Here is a 17,899-nt window from a genome sequence, read left to right on the forward strand (position 1 = left end):
AAGTAAATGAAAACGATTTTAAGTAATTATGCATGCTTGTGATATAGTTTGATGCCCAAAAGTTATTTATTCTTCATCGATTGACGGATGTCATTTGTGTCGAAGCCTGGAAGGCTTTTCCATGTGTATTTTATAGAGACAATGTGATTTAAATCTATTAACAGGGAGGGGGGTGAATTTGCGTAAAACAAACATTTTTGCAGTTTCTGCCTTTTTTCACAATCATCCAATAAAGTATCTGTGGTGAAAACAGTGAGTGAGCCAGTGGGCACGAGAGACAATAAACACCTACTTTCTGTTTCCAAGCCAATAATTAGACCTAAGTTCAGGTATAAGTTCTCCAAAGGTCTTCCTCTTCAATACCAAGGGGTTCTCGGTTTACCTTATAAGGTTCTCTGAATTGACCAAAGGATGGTTATTCTGCAGCGCAGCGCTAACCACACTGTAAGCAATTTAAGGTTAGAATGTAAACTGACGAAAGATTTTGGCTTCTTTGGGCCAATACGTCTCCGTGTTGTCAGCACCATGTCGTAATCCTGCCTAAATAAGTTACCTGAGAGACTTATTAGATCATATATCTTCAAATAGACTCATCGTCATGTTAGAGCATTCACTTTCTTGGCTTTTCTTCCCTCCCTTCCTTCCATCCTTTCCTTCCTTTCGTCCTCCGTCTTTCCTTCCCCACCCCTCTCCATCGTACTCCTACCAGGTCAATAAGGGCACTCAGGGTTGCGTTAGGTTTGGGCCCATAGGAAGACTTAGATACGTACACTCATAGATACATAGAGCTACATAGAGCACTAGATACGTAGAGCACTAGATATGTAGCCTCTTAGATACGTAGACCCTTAAGTACAAAGAGCACTAGATACGTAGACTCTTTGATACGTACACTCTTAAATACAAAGAGCACTAGATATGTAGACTCTTAGATAGGTACACTCATAGATACGTAGACCCAGAGATACGTAAAGCCCTGGATTAGGACTCCTAGATAGGTAGACTCTTGGATGCATAGGATCCTATGTACACACACTGTTACCCACGTAGACCTTCAGTTACATAGAACCCTCGCTACGTAGACCATCAGTTACACTGAACCCTCGCTACGTAGACCATCAGTTACATAGAACCCTTCAGTTACATAGAACCCTAGCTACGTAGACCTTCAGTTACATAGAACCCTCGCTACGTAGACCTTCAGTTACATAGAACCCTTTAGTTACATAGAACCCTCGCTACGTAGTCCCTCAGACACTTAGACACCGGGCGGGTGTGTGCCAGCCTGCACCAGCTCAAGGTCTCCTCGGGCTGAAACTGTGTTTCTCATTACCCACACAAAGACGTGTTTTATTATTCATTGCAAATAAACACATGCAAACAAAGGAGCATTCCTCCAAATGCAAAACACATTGTAGTGCATTTCTACATTGTCTGCAATTTTCTTTTCTCTTTTCTGGGCTGGGTGGGTAGAGTGATATGTGGCAGAAGCCTACAAGGAAACTTGCAGACAACTGCAGGCGAGTTATTCCCCTAAATACTGAGTCGTTTATAATGGATATTGTTTTAATAAGCAGCCCCGGAGAGAGACATGACATATATCACGATGAAAACATAACACTACTAACTCTTGTTTCTCTGTGACATGATCCACGCCATTCCAAACCCTATTTCATCCATCTCTTATCTGCCTTAGACCTGTCTGGCGGGATCCCGAGATTTCCGGGAGAAGCAGTGTGCTGACTTTGACAGCATGTCCTTTCGTGGGAAGTATTACAACTGGAAGCCCTACACTGGAGGTACGTTCAGAGAGAGAGAGAGAGAGAGAGAGAGAGAGAGAGAGAGAGCGCGCTCTGCCTCGTCCACTTATAGTCTGTTAGTGGTTCGCGAGCCGGCCGGCCATCTGCTGTGCTTCACGAGTCCTCTGCTGTCTTCTCGCTTTCTTTTTTTTTCTTTTTATGACTCATCATCAGTGACAGTCTGGAGGGTGACCTTGTTGAGCAAACAGCCTGAGAGAGCGAGAGAGAGAGAGAGAGAGAGAGAGAGAGAGAGAGAGAGCGAGAGAGAGAGCGAGAGAGAGAGAGAGAGAGAGAGAGAGAGAGAGAGAGAGAGCGAGAGAGAGAGAGAGTGACGGAGAGCGAGCGAGAGAGAGTGAGAGAGACACACACCCATCGAGAGAGAGAGAGAGCGCAAGAGGGAGAGAGAGCGAGAGACAGAGAGAGAGAGAGAAAGAGAGAGAGAGAGAGAGAGAGAGGGCAAGGGGGGAGAGAGTGAGAGAGAGCAAGGGGGGAGAGAGTGAGGGAGCGAGAGAGACACACATACCGAGGGAGAGAGTGAGAGAGAGCGAGAGAGACACACATCGAGAGAGATTGAGAGCACAAGAGGGAGGGCGAGAGAGAGCGAGAGGAGGAGGACAGTACGGGATAGACACGGAGGGAGAGAGAGAGAGTCTGATGGGGAGAAAGAATTCCAGGCATTCCGTAGTGAAGTTTTGTGTGGAGCTGGACGCTCCTGTCGGCCGTCCAAGAGGCGGCCGCAGCCTGTCAACTCTGGCCTTTGCACGCGTTGACTTCTGCGTTGTATACACGCAGTCTGGCTGCTGCTGCTGCTGCGGCCTGGAATGAGCACTGGGCTCATGCTCACCACATTTTTGGGTTCATTGTGGGCCGCCACGGCTGATCCCCCGAAAAATAACAGATGTTACTGGCAGCAGGTTTTCCAAGAATCGTAGTGTTGCTCTATCTATCGCTGCAGTGTTGGAGCATTGTTGTGTTGAAGTGTCCGTACGGACACTTCAACACAACAATGCTCCGACACTGCAGCGACATTCTGCTGCAACACTGCTGCTGTTTGGTGTAGCGTTGTTGTGACGCTGTGCAGTGTTTCTCTTTGTGAAGAGATGCCAGGTGTTACATTTGAGGAGGAGTCCATTACTTCTCAGTGGAGTACACGCTCACCAAGACCACCACGTCTCATCCACGTCATCACGTCAATACGATCGCAATGAGATCCTGGTCATTTGACGGCCAATGGCAGCATCGAACCCACGTTGTGTGAATGGGTTCATCTGCTTGTACTTTGAGGTTTAACCTTTCTCCGCACAATGCTTTATTGTCTCATCTTCACTAAGACACACCCAGGTGTTCTCACCTGTGTGAGATACGCTGTATTCGTTCCAGATGTGTAATGGCGGACACAGCAGCCAAATTGCAGTTGACAGTTTCAAAGGGATTAACAAGATCCACTTTTTTGTTAGGAACACGCCAAAGAACTACGTCTAATATATACAGTATACGGAAAATAAATCTATAATATGAGCAGTAGAAATTAAATATGAAAAATAAACACAGAATGTGAAGGCAAACTATTATTCCAGCAGAGATAAACATTATGATACGCCACGCTGTTGACGTAGCACAAGTTGAGCACCTCACCTGGACCTCATAAGCGTGTGTGCGTGTGTGCGTGTGCGTGTGTGTGTGTGTGTGCGTGCGTGCGTGCGTGCGTGCGTGCGTGCGTGCGTGTGTGTGTACCCTAGGCGGCGTGAAGCCCTGTGCGCTCAACTGTCTGGCGGAGGGCTACAACTTCTACACCGAGCGCTCCCCGGCCGTGATAGACGGGACGCGTTGCCAGGCCGACTCCCTGGACATCTGCATCAACGGAGAGTGCAAGGTAACGCCTCGGCCCTGCCGGACTCCTCCATCGCGCATCTCAAGGGCGTCTCCTTGGCGTTCCACCCTAATTGCCGCGAGGTGCTAGGCTGCCTGTGATTTGTCACTTCAGGCCTCGATGGCTGTGGTTCCACGTCGACGCAGCGCAAGGGGCTTTACGGCTCCGTTACGTCCCTCGCGGACCCTCCTTGCGTCCACCGCGAGGGCCGGACGACGTGCGCCTCCCAAAAAATTGTAACCTTGCGTCGAGGCGACGCAGCAGCAAGGGCCGTGATTGGTCCGCTCATTAAAACCCCGACGCAGAACCAAAACAGGTTCACGGCTGCGTCGAAGCGTCTGCGTGGTCGTTGCGTTGCCTCGCCGTGAAACCATAACTGAGCTTTAAAGCGCCACTCTCACTCCTAAAGGATGACCTCATTCTTTGTGCGTGGGTTTGTGTTCAATATACAAAGAGAGAGTTTTGCGGCATTCCCCGTGGAGCGCATATAACGGCGAGCGAGCCGGAACACTGATTTCACTTGTTTAGGAAATCTGTTAGTCGACGCCCCAGATGGTTGGTTACACAGCACCATCTGGGAAGCCGTCCTTGGATACGCCTCGGAAAAGGTGACGCACTTTAAAGAAAGGGTCTCTGGCTAGGTGGTGGGATGAACCACCGGTGAAGCATCGGTCAATCAGTGTCCATCACGTAGTGGATCACGTAGTTTCCTCACAGGACGCTGATTGGTCTCCACCGGTGGAGTGGTTCAGACACAAGTGCATCAGTTGACGCCCAGTGAGATGGATTCTCGCGGGATCGGTAATCTCGTGAATCCAGCTGCCTCACAAGGTTAGGAACCGATTGTGAGCACTTTTTGTAGAATTCGAGATGTTCTCGCTGTTGGATACGAGCTCGGTGTGACTCACAGACTCCGGCCCCGCATTACTTTCCACATATTTCTGCCCCTTGCATACTGTGGAACAAACTAGCCTTCTGAATCGCTTGTAGTCGATTGTGAATTATGATTCACAATCATCAAAAGGAATCTTATCCCGCTCTGCAGCTGGGACCAGAATTGTGTTTTGTGTTTTGTATAAAACAGGAAACCCACATGCCCAACTTACAATTAAATGTTTAGTTAAAATAAGTATTAAATAAACATGTATTATATCAGACTGAATGGGAAGCCATAACAACTGGTTTCATGGGGGGGTGAGGGGCGGGCTTTAATGCCCTTTTTGTCTCAAGATAATGGCACAGTGTGACACGCAATGGGTGTGTATGTGTGTATCTGTGTGTGTTGTTATGGCTAACAGAATGAGATCAACCTTTTGTTTCTCTTCTGCCTTGTAGACCACTGTGTGAATTTTTGACAACACCTCCAGAATACTATCTGCAATGTCATAGAAACACAACACAACAAACTGAGGATGACGTTCATTTGTCCATGAGTGTGCTTGAAATAAGCATGATTTGTTCACACAAAGCTGTAGTATTGGTTGTCCGATGGAGATTCTTCTTAGTTAGAGGGACTGGTTCTGATTGTTGTGATGGAGGATCTCTGGAACACTTTCGGTTCCAGAGATTAAACCTCAAAGGACCATGTTTGTGGACATGTGCTGCAGAGGGAGAGAGCAAGAGAGAAATAGGGGTAGAGAGGGAGATAGGGAGCAAGAGAGATATAGAGAGACAGAGAGGGAGGCAGAGAAAGAGAGCGAGAGGGAGGGAGAAAGAGACAGTGTGAAAGTGAGAAAGAGAGAGTGACGAGGGGAGAGGAAGCGAGAGAGAAAGAGGGAGTGTGAGAGAGAAAGAGAGTGAGAGAGAAAGAGTGGCAGTGTCAGAGTGCTGAAGGGTTGCTTACATGAAAATAAGTGTTTGGAGCGTGAGGGTGAAAGATAGAGAGATGGAGAGAATAAGAGAGAGAGAGAGTGCAAGAGAGAGCGAGCACAAGGGAGAGAGAGACACAGAGAGAGACACAAAAATCGAGTAGGGATCTGAAAAAGGATGAAAACCTCACACACAGCAGTCCCTCACACCGTGTGTGTGTGTGTGTGTGTGTGTGTGTGTGTGTGTGTGTGTGTGTGTGTGTGTTTGTCCTGCAACAGCATGTGGGCTGTGACAACATCCTGGGCTCGGACGCCAAGGAGGACCGCTGCCGTGTGTGTGGAGCCGACGGCAGCACATGTGAAGCCACCGAGGGCCTGTTCAACGAGTCCCTACCGAGAGGAGGTACACACACACACACACACACACACACACACAGACAAACATGCACGCACACACATCATATTAAACACAAGGACACAACAGATTATAAACAGGGACACAACATATTATACACAGAGACACAACATATTATACACAGACACAGACGCATAGAACATGTTTCTCCTTCTATGGTATGGCCTGCATACCTTGGAAAAGAATGTGTGTGTGTGTGTGTGTGTGTGTGTGTGTGTGTGTGTGTGTGCGTGCTTGCATGCAAGCCCATGCATATGTATATGTGAATGTGTTTGTGTATGTGTGTGTATGTTTGTGCAGTGTGAACGCATGCCCTTGCATGCGGGTGTGTGTGTATGTCGGCGTACGTATGTGTGCACATACGTTTAGTTATTTTGTCCGGTTCATGTCATTGATGTCAATTCAAGGTTGATCAAAATGAACCAAAATCAAAATATGCTCTTTCATGACATCCGATTCGTCAATGGGTTGTCTCGTGTTGTTTCTCATAGGCTACATGGAAGTGGTTCAGATACCGAAGGGCTCGGTCCACATCGAAATCAAAGAGGTCGGCATGTCCAAGAACTACATCGGTAAGTCGAGCGCTCCAAATCAACGTCGCCATCAAACAATAAGTAAAGCTAAACTTTCTAAAGACTTTCTACGCCATGTATCTCGAAGCTGCTACTCACTCACTGTTGTGCACACAGTGCAATAATGAACACAATCTGGGATCAATAACGAATGTAATGTTTATTAAATGGACAACAACAGGCATTTAAAGAGTGATATTAGGATGTTTCCATTGTCAGTCTTTTGACTTCTCTCTGTCGCCCGCCCCCTACCCCGAGCTATGAAGCTGGTTTAAATATCCCGTTGTCTTTCTTGCGAAACCCCCCTGAATCTCTCGTCGATATGTAACGGCCGGCTGGGCCGCGGCCCACGCTGCTCAGTTCCAGACTAAACAAAAAAGATTTGCAACACCGGCAGGACCGAAAACTAAAACAATCAAGAAAGTGGATTAAATTAGTTTTGTTTTTTGGAGCGTGGAGGGACGGCAGGGGGGACTATGACTTCCATTAACCCCAACCATCAGTGGGCTGGCGTTGTTCAATTTATTGTCAATCCTGGGGTGGGGGGGGGGGGGGGGGGGGGGGGGGCGGGGGGGTGCGGGACAGAGGGCGTAAGACAACAGACAGCAGAGTCAAATTTATGACAGATTTCTTGCCTATCGGCTAAATTCTGTTTCCTTTTTTTGGTGGGGTGGGGTTGGGGGGCAAATTAAATATTTAATTCATTGTATGGCCCGTGTTTGAGTTGCTGCTTACGTTGAACTCGTAATTAAAGTGGCATGTTTGACTTGTCTTGTCTGGATGTTGTGGAACAAAAGCACATTGTGTTTCATACCGCCGCATTAAAACGATAACACTGTTACTCACTGTTTACATTTTCCTACACCAGCAGATCGCCGTCCTTAAAGTGGAACGGTTCTGTCTGAATTGTTATACGCTGACACTGAAAACGGGTTGAAATTCCACCGAGAAATGTTGACAGTATTGTCCCGTGTCCCATCTGTGTAAATACTGGGTTGAAGGAACGGTAGGACTACACAGCCATAGAATACGGGCCCTCCAAATTTGGCAAATTTGGCCCCAAGTCAACGTGGGGAAAATAGATATTTCAGAGCTGTTGTCCCTGGAGACCAACCTTTTGTTGTGACGACCAGACAGATCGGTATTCATGACATTCATCCAAGCTTTCACCTGAAGTGTGAGTGTGTGTGGTGTGTGTTTCTTTTTCTCGCCTCGAACCAAATGTGTGTGTGTGTGTGTGTCAGTGCACATGTTCATTATTAGCATGGGCAAGAACTTTGATTTTATGTGTTCGTCCTTTTTTTTATTTGCAAACCAATTTTAACGTTGGCTAAACAGATGATGTTGCAGACAGATGTTTAAAAGTAGGATTAAATGACGATCAATTATGGCAACCCGTTTAAAAACAGCATTCTCTCGTTAGATTTAACCTACCATTACTATTTACGATTCAGCCGTTTAGCAGACACTTACGTTCAGAGCTTTTCTTTGATGCACGTCATTAATGACCAGGTAGGGGTTAAGGGCGTGTCACCCAAGCATGCCTTCCAAACCCCAGGGTCCCGAACCCGGGACCTTTTGGCTAGGATTCAAACACCCTGATCCCCTCACCAGACGATCCCAGTGCCCCATTCTCACTCGCTTGCTTTTTTATTTATTTATGCATTATGATAGAGTGAGATAGACAAGTATGGGAGATAGAGGGGAGGACATTCTGCAAATGACCACAGTCAGGAATCGAACCCGGGTCACTGCGATATGGACTGAGCCTATATGGTACGCACTCTATCCGGTGAGCAACCGGGGCACGCCGCTAAATAAAGAAATTCTGATACTTTCCCGTTTCCCTAGCGTTGAAATCGGAGGGAGACGACTACTACATCAACGGAGCGTGGACCATAGACTGGCCCAGGAAGTTCGACATCGCCGGCACGTCCTTCCACTACCGACGGCCCTCCGACGAACCCGAGTCCCTCGAGGCCCTGGGGGCCACTACCGAGGTCCTGGTTGTCATGGTACGCAGAATTCGGAAATGTCCGATATTCGTAAATTCGTAAAAAGAAAGAAGGCTCTCGACAAAAGTGTGTTGCATCTGGAGGGTGGAGGGAGATGTCGGTGAGATTGGAAATGATTGATTATTGGGGAAAATAAAATAAAGAAAAGTTCTTATCGCTAGTCAGGGGAGGGTGGGGTGGGGTGGGGTGGGGTGAACACTTGATCGATTCCATGTGTGTGATGTCGATGATGCTTTATTGATCTCCTGGGGGGGAAGATGTTTGTGCTGCTTGGCAAACAGCTTTGACCTAAATTAGTTTTTTAGGGTAAGAAGTCCATAAAATTGCTTCAACTGTCAGAGTGTGTGTGTGTGTGTTTGTGTGTGAGCTAGTTTTACTGGGTTCTTGGTTCCGCATGACTTCGGCTAATATAAACTGAGCATCGCATGAGCGCATGGTGACATGATGATTAAGGAATGAACGGATGAATGAGACTAACTGGGAAAACAATGAGATCAGGAAATGTTTGTGTTGATAAACACGTTGTTAACCTGTTAAGGATTTCACCTCTGTCTTCTTTTTGATTTATCCCTGCCTATATTAATTAGATTGAATTCTCAATATCTAAGTAATAGTGTTTATTGTGCATGTTAAAGCACTTTGTAACATTGTATTAATGTTAAACAATGTACTAATAAAGTGTATTGTGATTAAGTATGTATGTTGGAGTGTGAATGTGTGTGTCTGTGTGACCACATCGTACATCATTTCCACTAATGCGACTGAACAGAGTGGTTCATTCCGCTTAAACCACTTTTTTTTATTAGAAGGCAGAAGTGTCCTGTTATTGAAAAATAATGCACACTCACGGAACCTTACGGACCAATCAGGATCAAGCAACCGACAATGCCTTGTCATCGCATAATCAAAACTCATACACTATGAATGTGGATATCAATAATAGTATTCAACTCCTGTGTATTCTGACCTCCACGTAGGTGCTGCTGCAGGAGCAGAACCAGGGCATCCGCTACAAGTTCAACGTGCCCATCCAGCGTACGGGCAGCGGGGACAACGAGGTGGGCTTCACCTGGTACCACCAGCCCTGGGCGGACTGCTCAGCCACCTGCGCTGGAGGTACGGAGGCCCAGTGTGTAGATGGCCCCCCACCACACCGTATACGGGCATGCACTCAGCCTACTACTACTACTGCTGCTACTACTACATGTGCACGCACACACACACACACACACACACACACACTCACTCCAATAGACCCACACACACACACACACACTCAAATGCACACGCGCATACAGACTCACTCCAACATACCTGCATGCACACACATACACACTCACGCCAGCATGCATTCACATTGACACACACACACACACACACAGACACACACACACACACACACACACACACACACACACACACACATACTCCAACACACACACACACACTCTCACAATCAATCCAACACACACACACTCATTCCAACATACTTGCACATGCACACACACACACACACACACACTGCGGACACTACACACACTCAGCAAAAACATGTGGAAGATTGCCACATGCTGTTTTTCTAAAGTTATTTTTAAAAGGGTCTTACTTTCCTAGACATTCTTGACTACACGCTTAGCGAGTGTGTGTGTGTGTGTGTGTGTGTGTGTGCGCGTAGCGGTTCTTTTGTTCATCTCCCCCCACAGAAAGTAAACGCAGTGTCCCGTATCATCGTTTTAAGAAGGGTTCACCAAAATCATTACTTGGTCCTTCTTGTCGGGGCCATAATAAATGTGGTTGCTTTTTTTCCCTTTCCCACATTTCAGCCGCAGTTGATAAACACGGTGTCATTTCTATGAATGAGATGCAGTCTTATGGTTCACTAGCCTTGCTTGAGATATAGGCCACGAGTCAGGAATCCAACTATTTTAGGCCCGAAACCACAGTAGACTTCTCTGCCAAGGCCCCCCCCGGCCCCATCCCACCCCACCCCACAAGAAAAAAAAAAAAACGACTTAACCAAACCTTTTAGCCCAAAAAGCAATGGGTTTCAAATAACAGAAAATAGTATTTCTCCCCAGTTGTCAAGCTCTGGAAGAGTTTTTCATATTTCTGCAGAAGCATGACCAAGTATGACCAGGGCTGCTTGGGGAGCTATTCCATAGCTGAAGAATCCTTGGACGATTACTATTCTGCATCACACAGCGTCGTAAACTTGAATTGATGTTGAGAATGCGATTGATCTGAGTGCACCAAATGATCGAGTAGCTAGATAGTAACACGAGACCCTCCTCAGTACGTGATGCTCCGCTGCTCATCAAATGTCGTTGGACATTGTGTCGCCATGGTGCTATCAGAATGATTTAAACAGACTTAGGTTGAGGGACGTATTGACTGCATTCATAGGGAGCTCTAATGTTCTACCGTCAAGCTTAAGTTCACTTCTAGAACAGTAGCCCAGAGTCGTTTTTTTGTCTGGGGGCACATGCACATGCACACACACACACACTCATGCACGCATGCGCGCGCACACACACACACACACACACACACACACATTGATATTTTATTACATCTGCCAGACAAATCTGGTGCTGAATATGTCCCATGGGGATCAAGAGAAGCTGGTATGGCGCAGAGACACACACACACACACACACACACACACACACACACACACACACACACACACTGTGCACAGAGGGAGGTTGGTCAGCGATGGGGTAACTCTGTGTCTGCGAGCCAAAGAAAAGAGTTTCTGCTCTGTAAAAGTGATTTGCCAAGATATCCTGCAAAGAAGGAGGAATTTACATGTCTGGATTTACTACACGCTGAAAGGGGGAGAACAGTTCAGCCCCAACAAGGCACCCAGCACAGAGGCAGGCCCCGGTCTTACTATAGTGGTAAATGTGCATGATCGTCTTTTTATTAGCCCATACTAAAGGGTTTGTTTGTTTTTTCTGGGTGTGCATGGACGTTTGTATAAATGCGTCAATATCTGTGTGTGTGTGTGTGTGTGTGTGTGTGTGTGTGTGTGTGTGTGTGTGTGTGTGTGTGTGTGTGTGTGTGTGTGTGCGACAGGCTCCCAGAAGCAGGAGATAGTGTGCAAGCGGCTGGATGATAACTCGGTGGTGCAAAACAGCTACTGTGACCTGGAGGGGAGGCCCTCGGAGAACCAGAGGGCCTGCAACACCGAGCCGTGCCCCCCTGAGTACGTACCCCCCCGCCCCGTTACCCTGCACCTCGTCCCACAAATCACACTCTACAATCATAAGCTCAGGACTGATAGGAGAGGAGCTCAAATCACGGTCAACCGGGCCTTTTACTGTCTTGTTTTCGACCAATCCTGTTGCTCGATTTGGGGATCTGTAAGTGCGTGATTGTCCATTAACAGCAAACACAAACTCAGCCAGCGTTGCTAAACTGAGTTTTAAAGTTTCAAAACAAACCTCTTATTGACGTCCACTCATAACAATGAGGTTTCTTCAGTAGAACATCATCAGCGAAACTCCACTTTCAGTATCTGGTTTAGGACCCAGGCTCTGTGCCGGCCCACAGAAGTCCTGCTCCAACTCAGTAGGACTGCTGGGTCCCATAATACCCTATAGGGGTAAGTCCTGCTCTAAAGCAGTAGGACTGCTGGGTCCCATAATACCCTATAGGGTTAAGTCCTGCTCTAAAGCAGTAGGACTGCTGGATCCCATAATACCCTATAGGGGTAAGTCCTGCTCTAAAGCAGTAGGACTGCTGGGTCCCATAATACCCTATAGGGTTAAGTCCTGCTCTAAAGCAGTAGGACTGCTGGGTCCCATAATACCCTATAGGGGTAAGTCCTGCTCTAAAGCAGTAGGACTGCTGGGTCCCATAATACCCTATAGGGGTAAGTCCTGCTCTAAAGCAGTAGGACTGCTGGATCTGGTATGACCCCAAAGCCTACCCTACCGAGCTGGGCAGTCAGGCCCCTTCCGTTCGCTAGCTGGCCCCGGATGAATTTGTATACGATTATTGATTAATAACGGACAGGATAGTTTAATGGCTAGGCAGTTTGACTCCCAGTCAAACCAGCAGTGTCAGCCTAGATAATAAAAAAGGGTGCTCTTAAAGGTGACCTATTATACCACCATTTGTGTGATTAGCTGTTACAAGCCGTTTTGAAAACCTGCCTCTTCTGACATCAAACGTGGGCGCGTCCACCCAGATGTGTGCTGGATAGATCAGTCCACCAGCCTACGCAGTGGGCCGTAGCAAACGTTGCTCATCTATCCAGCACACATCTAGGCGGACACGGCCACTTGTGAAGAGGCACAAGAAGAGGCCGATTCTCCTAACGGCTTGTAGCGGCTAATCACACTCAAATCTGGTGGTATAATATGTCACCTTTAATTCATCTTAATTTGGTTCAAATCAAATCAAAGAATCCTATTGTTTAGCGATCCCATCCGGGCTGAATAAAGTACATCTAATGTTCTCTCTTCCTCTCTGATGATCATCAGAACAGAGTTACCGACCCCGTCTCTCCCCCTCCCTCTCTGGTCCTCCCAGGTGGTTCATCGGGGACTGGTCCGAGTGTGGGAAGACGTGTGACGGGGGCGTGAGGACCAGGACCGTGCTGTGCATCCGGCGGATCCAACCGGCCGAGGAGGAGACGGTGGAGGACAGCCACTGCCTCACCCACCGGCCCCTGGAGAGGGAGCCCTGCAACAACCAGTCCTGCCCCCCGCAGTGGGTCACCCTGGACTGGTCCGAGGTCAGTGGGTCACCCTGGACTGGTCCGAGGTCAGTGGGTCACCCTGGACTGGTCCGAGGTCAGTGGGTCAGTGGGTCACCCTGGACTGGTCCGAGGTCAGTGGGTCACACTGGACTGGTCCCAGGTCAGTGGGTCAGTGGGTCACCCTGGACTGGTCCCAGGTCAGTGGGTCACCCTGGACTGGTCCGAGGTCAGTGGGTCACCCTGGACTGGTCCGAGGTCAGTGGGTCAGTGGGTCACCCTGGACTGGTCCGAGGTCAGTGGGTCACACTGGACTGGTCCGAGGTCAGCCAACGTTGTTTTCACAACGGCCCATCTCAGCATATGAAGCAATGAAAATTAAAAATTTTTGCTCATTTAAATAAGCTTGTATGGTTATTCAGCTATTCAAAGTATGCCAAATAACCCATTTTTTAAATGGGTTTTGAATTGTTTTACTGGCCCATCTCATGATATGAAGCAATGAAAAGAAAATAAGAAAATGTACTTTTCTGCTCATTTAAATGAGCCCATATCATCATTCAGCTATTCAAAGTATGCAAAGTAACCCATGTTTTATTTCGGTTTAGCGGTTTAGCTGTACACCATGAAATGAACTCATTTTAACGTAGCCAAACGTACACACAGCAAATAACGTAACCCCACGTGGGCCTGGACACAGCCCTGTGCTTTGGGCTCCGTCCGTCTCAGGTTCAGTGTAGAACTCTTACTTGAGTATTGCGTGGCAGAGGCTTAACAGAGATATCTCCCCCCCCCCCCCCCCCCCCCTGCTGTCCTCAGTGCACTCCTAAATGCGGGCTGGGATTCAAGCATCGCATCGTCCTGTGCAAGAGCAGCGACCAGACCAAGGCCTTCCCCCCCGCACACTGCCCCGGCCACGCCAAGCCCCCCGTCAGGATCCGCTGCAGCCTGGGCCGCTGCCCGCCCCCCCGGTGGATCCCCGGAGAGTGGGGACAGGTAAGGAGCTGCTCGCGTGCGTTCACATCGCACGGCGGCCATCTTGGATGGGTCTTTACTGTTTTGGTTGATTGATTGATTGATTGATTTTATTTGACCATTTTGATATTAAATATGAACAGCACGCCGTGTCATACATTAAAATACATAAATAGTCAGGGATGACACAATAAACCCCGAAGGCTTATTTCCATTGTGGTCCCTAGTTGTTTTATCCTAAGTGCCTTATGGTGCACTTTGAGACAGGAGCAGGTCGGGGTTAGGGCTCAAGGATGCCTACAGGTTAGGTTGTGGAAATGAAGGTTTGAACCCAGAACCTTTTGGCTAGGAGTCACCCCAACCACTAGACTAGTCCTGCACCGCTCAGCAAGGCACTTCTATCTGCTGCTGTACGGAGTACCAAGTACATGTCATTAAGGAGCAGTAATGGCTCAGGTTACCTGCAGGTTAGGCTGTGGAATTTGGGTTCAAAACAGAGACCCATATTTGTAGGGCTGCTACAATAAGTCCATTAATCGATCTCCAGATTGTGAAATGCAAATTGATGTAATCTAATTTTGATAATCGATTCATTCATTTATCAAGTACAAATAACAAATAATTTCATGATTAATGATCAATTCAAATATTTGGTTCATGGATCATTGTAAAAGACTTTGGTTTTCCTTGGCTGCTTGTCTGGCAAAGCAAGCACATTTAAAACATCACTTGCACTCGGGTAGGCTGTGACGCATTTGCTATTATTTATGTCATTTTATAGACTAAATGACTAATCGATCATTTGGGGGAAAAAATAAACAACAATGGCTTGATTAATCGGCTACTAAAATAATCAGCCCGACTCAAGATAAGACCTGGGGGGTTTTTTCGGGGAGAATTGCTCAAGGACACCGAGGGGGCTTCAAACCCGGAGCGCGTGAAACACCAACCCGCTCCGCTACCCCGCCAGACTATCCAGAGAGAGCTCTGGTTCTGTTCATAAATAAAGGCACTGTGTCAGCGGGGCTCTGACCTTTTGGCTTCCTCCAATCAACAGCCAGCAGGGGTAATCCTCTGGAGGAGCCCAGAGGACTCTCTAACAGAACAAAGATGTAGCAGACGGCCCCCAGGTGCTGCTGAGCGATGAACTTCATTTATACTTGGAAGACACGCGTGCGCCTTTTCAAGGAAAAAGCGATGACGTGCGCCGCTTGTGCTCGTGTTTACGTTTGCGGTGGGTTACTGCTTTCTGTGTGTGTGTGTGTGTGTGTGTGTGTGTGTGTGTGTGTGTGGGGGGGTGGGGGTGGCGGAGTGGCGGGTGGTGGGGGGGGGGGGAAGGGGGGGGGGCGGGGGTTGTGTCTGTGTGCTGTCTGCTTGTTGGGTCGTGCGTCAGCACGTGTGTGTGTGTGTGTGTGTTTGTATCGATGTGCATGTTTGTGTGGTTGTGTTTGTGTGTAAGGGGCTGTGTGCGACTATTGGTGTGGCTGTGTGCGTTTGTGTGAGAGACAGACTGCCTGTCTGTGTGCGGTTGGGTGTGTGTGTGTGTGTGTGTGTGTGTGTGTGTGTGTGTGTGTGTGCGTGTGCGTGTGTGCGTGCGTGTGTGTGTGTGTGTGTGACTGCTCCTGTGCGCATGTGTTTCAACAGGTCTGGTGTGTGTGATCTGTGGCAGTTATATCCCCACTGGCTGTTTGAAGTTTATCTCTGCCTCTCGATCACTTCCAAGAACATGACTTAGGAGCACGACCGGCGCGTAGCATTCTCCGGCTAACCCCGCTCTGACTCTCTCTGCTCGTTAGGACGATTGTCAGCCACATGTCCCGGTGAAATATAGAACTGTCACTGGAACAAGAGCTTTGTCATTCTTTGATATCTGGTTAACGCTCTGTGCTAGTCTAAAAACAGACAGGGTTTCAAACACAGTCCTCACATGTGCAGGGCTACGCTTCGCTTTGCTTTGCTTGTGTTAAGGATTTGTATGTACTTAAATGATTCTTGCACTTTTTTGGGGGTTATATCTTCATTGTTGATTGCACTTAACCTTAATTAATTTAATTTAATGTAATGTAAACAAGTCACCCCCCCCCCAAAAAAAAACATGCTCAACACATGGTTCATGGTTACCGGTAAACCTTTCTCTACGCCATAAGTCAATCAAGAGGATTAGCTCGGTGGCTAGGTCTCCACCGAAGACCAAAGTCCTCACGCGCAGAGGTCACCGCTCCCGACAACACACAGCTGCTCCCTGCTTCAAACACACCACTTTGTGATCCGCGTTTGAAACCCCTTTCTCTCCCTCTCTCTCTCTCTCCGGGTTCTGAGAAGAAAAGGAAAGAAAAAAAAAAAAGTACTCGTTTCGCAAGCGCCCTGGTTTCCCAGGCTAGAAAGGTCATTGGCTGAAATCCCCTCTTAAGACTGGGCCCATTGATGCAGGCCATCTGTCATGGCCCTAATAAAGACGCTGTAATTGGGAAGGGATGACATGTAGATCCCAGGCTTGCGTGGAGCCTCATCGGAGGTGACAGGGTGCGTGGCGGCGGCGGCGGCGGCGGCGGCGGCGGTGGCGGCTCTCCGGTCGTCCGGGGGACAGACAGACAGACAGACACTCATGTCATGCTGGCGTACGGTCAAACAGCCAGCTCAGCTGTACTGCTGGCTCGCATGTCAGTGCGTCCGCGCGCGTGTGTGTGTGTGTTGTCTCAACTTAATGTGACTTGAACTATTGTGCTTGTTATGTCTGTCCGTTGTGGCACACATTGCACTGCTGAGCATCCCCGGAGGAGGGATCCCTCTGTCTGGGTTCCCTCTCAAGGCCTGCTCCTTGAAAATGAAGGGAGTTTTTTTTGTTGATCTTAAGAGGGATAAGGGTTTGGGGGGTTGTGTGATGTGGCCTTTCAGACTGGGACAAATGAAACGTAGCCTGACTCGACTCAACGATGCAAATATAAGATGCTCTCGCTGAGAATGGCTCATCGTATAGATGACTTACAGCCATATGCATACACCATATACACACATACACTGTGCTGTGTTAGAGACAGAGTCGCCTTGCTCAGTTTGTGGATGTCGGTTCAACAGAATAAAGCAGAAGACAAGACCATGGAGAGAACTTGTGCTTACTTGCATGCTTCACGCTTCTTGTTTTTGCACAGCCTGATCTAAGTATCCCAATTATTTTGAAGAGCCATAATAGAGATAGATCAGGGATTACAGAGGTTACAGGTTACAAACAGATTACTGCATTTTCTTGATCTCCCGTCTCCCTTCTTAAAACAATGTTTTTTAAACGAACATAGAAGAACACAAGCAGGGACCGGACCCATGTGGCCCCGGGCTGCAAAGTACAGCCGGTGAGAGAGAGCGGAGCGCTTCAGTTCTTCCTGTACTTTTGGGTGATTGGCTCAGACAGCTCAGTTTACGTGGCAGGATTAGGTACACCTGTACTACGTCATCTATGGATAAAACATAATCACCCCTTCAATCAGACTGATTGACTGATTGATTAAATTGCTTAGAAAAAGCAGGGCAGGCAGGCGGAATGACGTCGTTGCTGTTAAGTTGTTTGTCGCCCTGCAGAAACATGCCGGGTTCCAGACACCATACCCGCACCTATCCCTGGGCTATATGCCCCATGTCGACATGCTCCTGAACCATGTGTCTGAATTCACTGCATTTAAGCAAATTGTTTTTGTCTACAAATGAGATGACTACAATTTAAGGCTTAGTTATCGTTCCACGTTGAC

The 17,899-nt window shown here is 47.9% G+C and overlaps 1 protein-coding gene across 1 annotated transcript in view; it reads left to right on the forward strand.

Annotated features, from left to right (window-relative positions):
- adamts6 (ADAM metallopeptidase with thrombospondin type 1 motif, 6) overlaps positions 1-17,899 on the forward strand; it is a gene marked incomplete at both ends in the record, with an annotated part of 42,556 nt that overhangs the window by 23,821 nt on the left and 836 nt on the right. Inside the window, 10 exon segments of the mRNA XM_084482729.1 lie at positions 1,697-1,799; positions 3,539-3,672; positions 5,757-5,880; positions 6,384-6,464; positions 8,316-8,479; positions 9,457-9,595; positions 11,558-11,687; positions 13,019-13,223; positions 14,004-14,180; positions 16,307-16,370. Coding sequence (XP_084338855.1) covers positions 1,697-1,799; positions 3,539-3,672; positions 5,757-5,880; positions 6,384-6,464; positions 8,316-8,479; positions 9,457-9,595; positions 11,558-11,687; positions 13,019-13,223; positions 14,004-14,180; positions 16,307-16,370 — 1,321 coding nt within the window.

This window comes from Micromesistius poutassou, assembly GCF_964030765.1.
Source record: "Micromesistius poutassou genome assembly, chromosome: 18".
Lineage (NCBI taxonomy): Eukaryota > Metazoa > Chordata > Actinopteri > Gadiformes > Gadidae > Micromesistius > Micromesistius poutassou.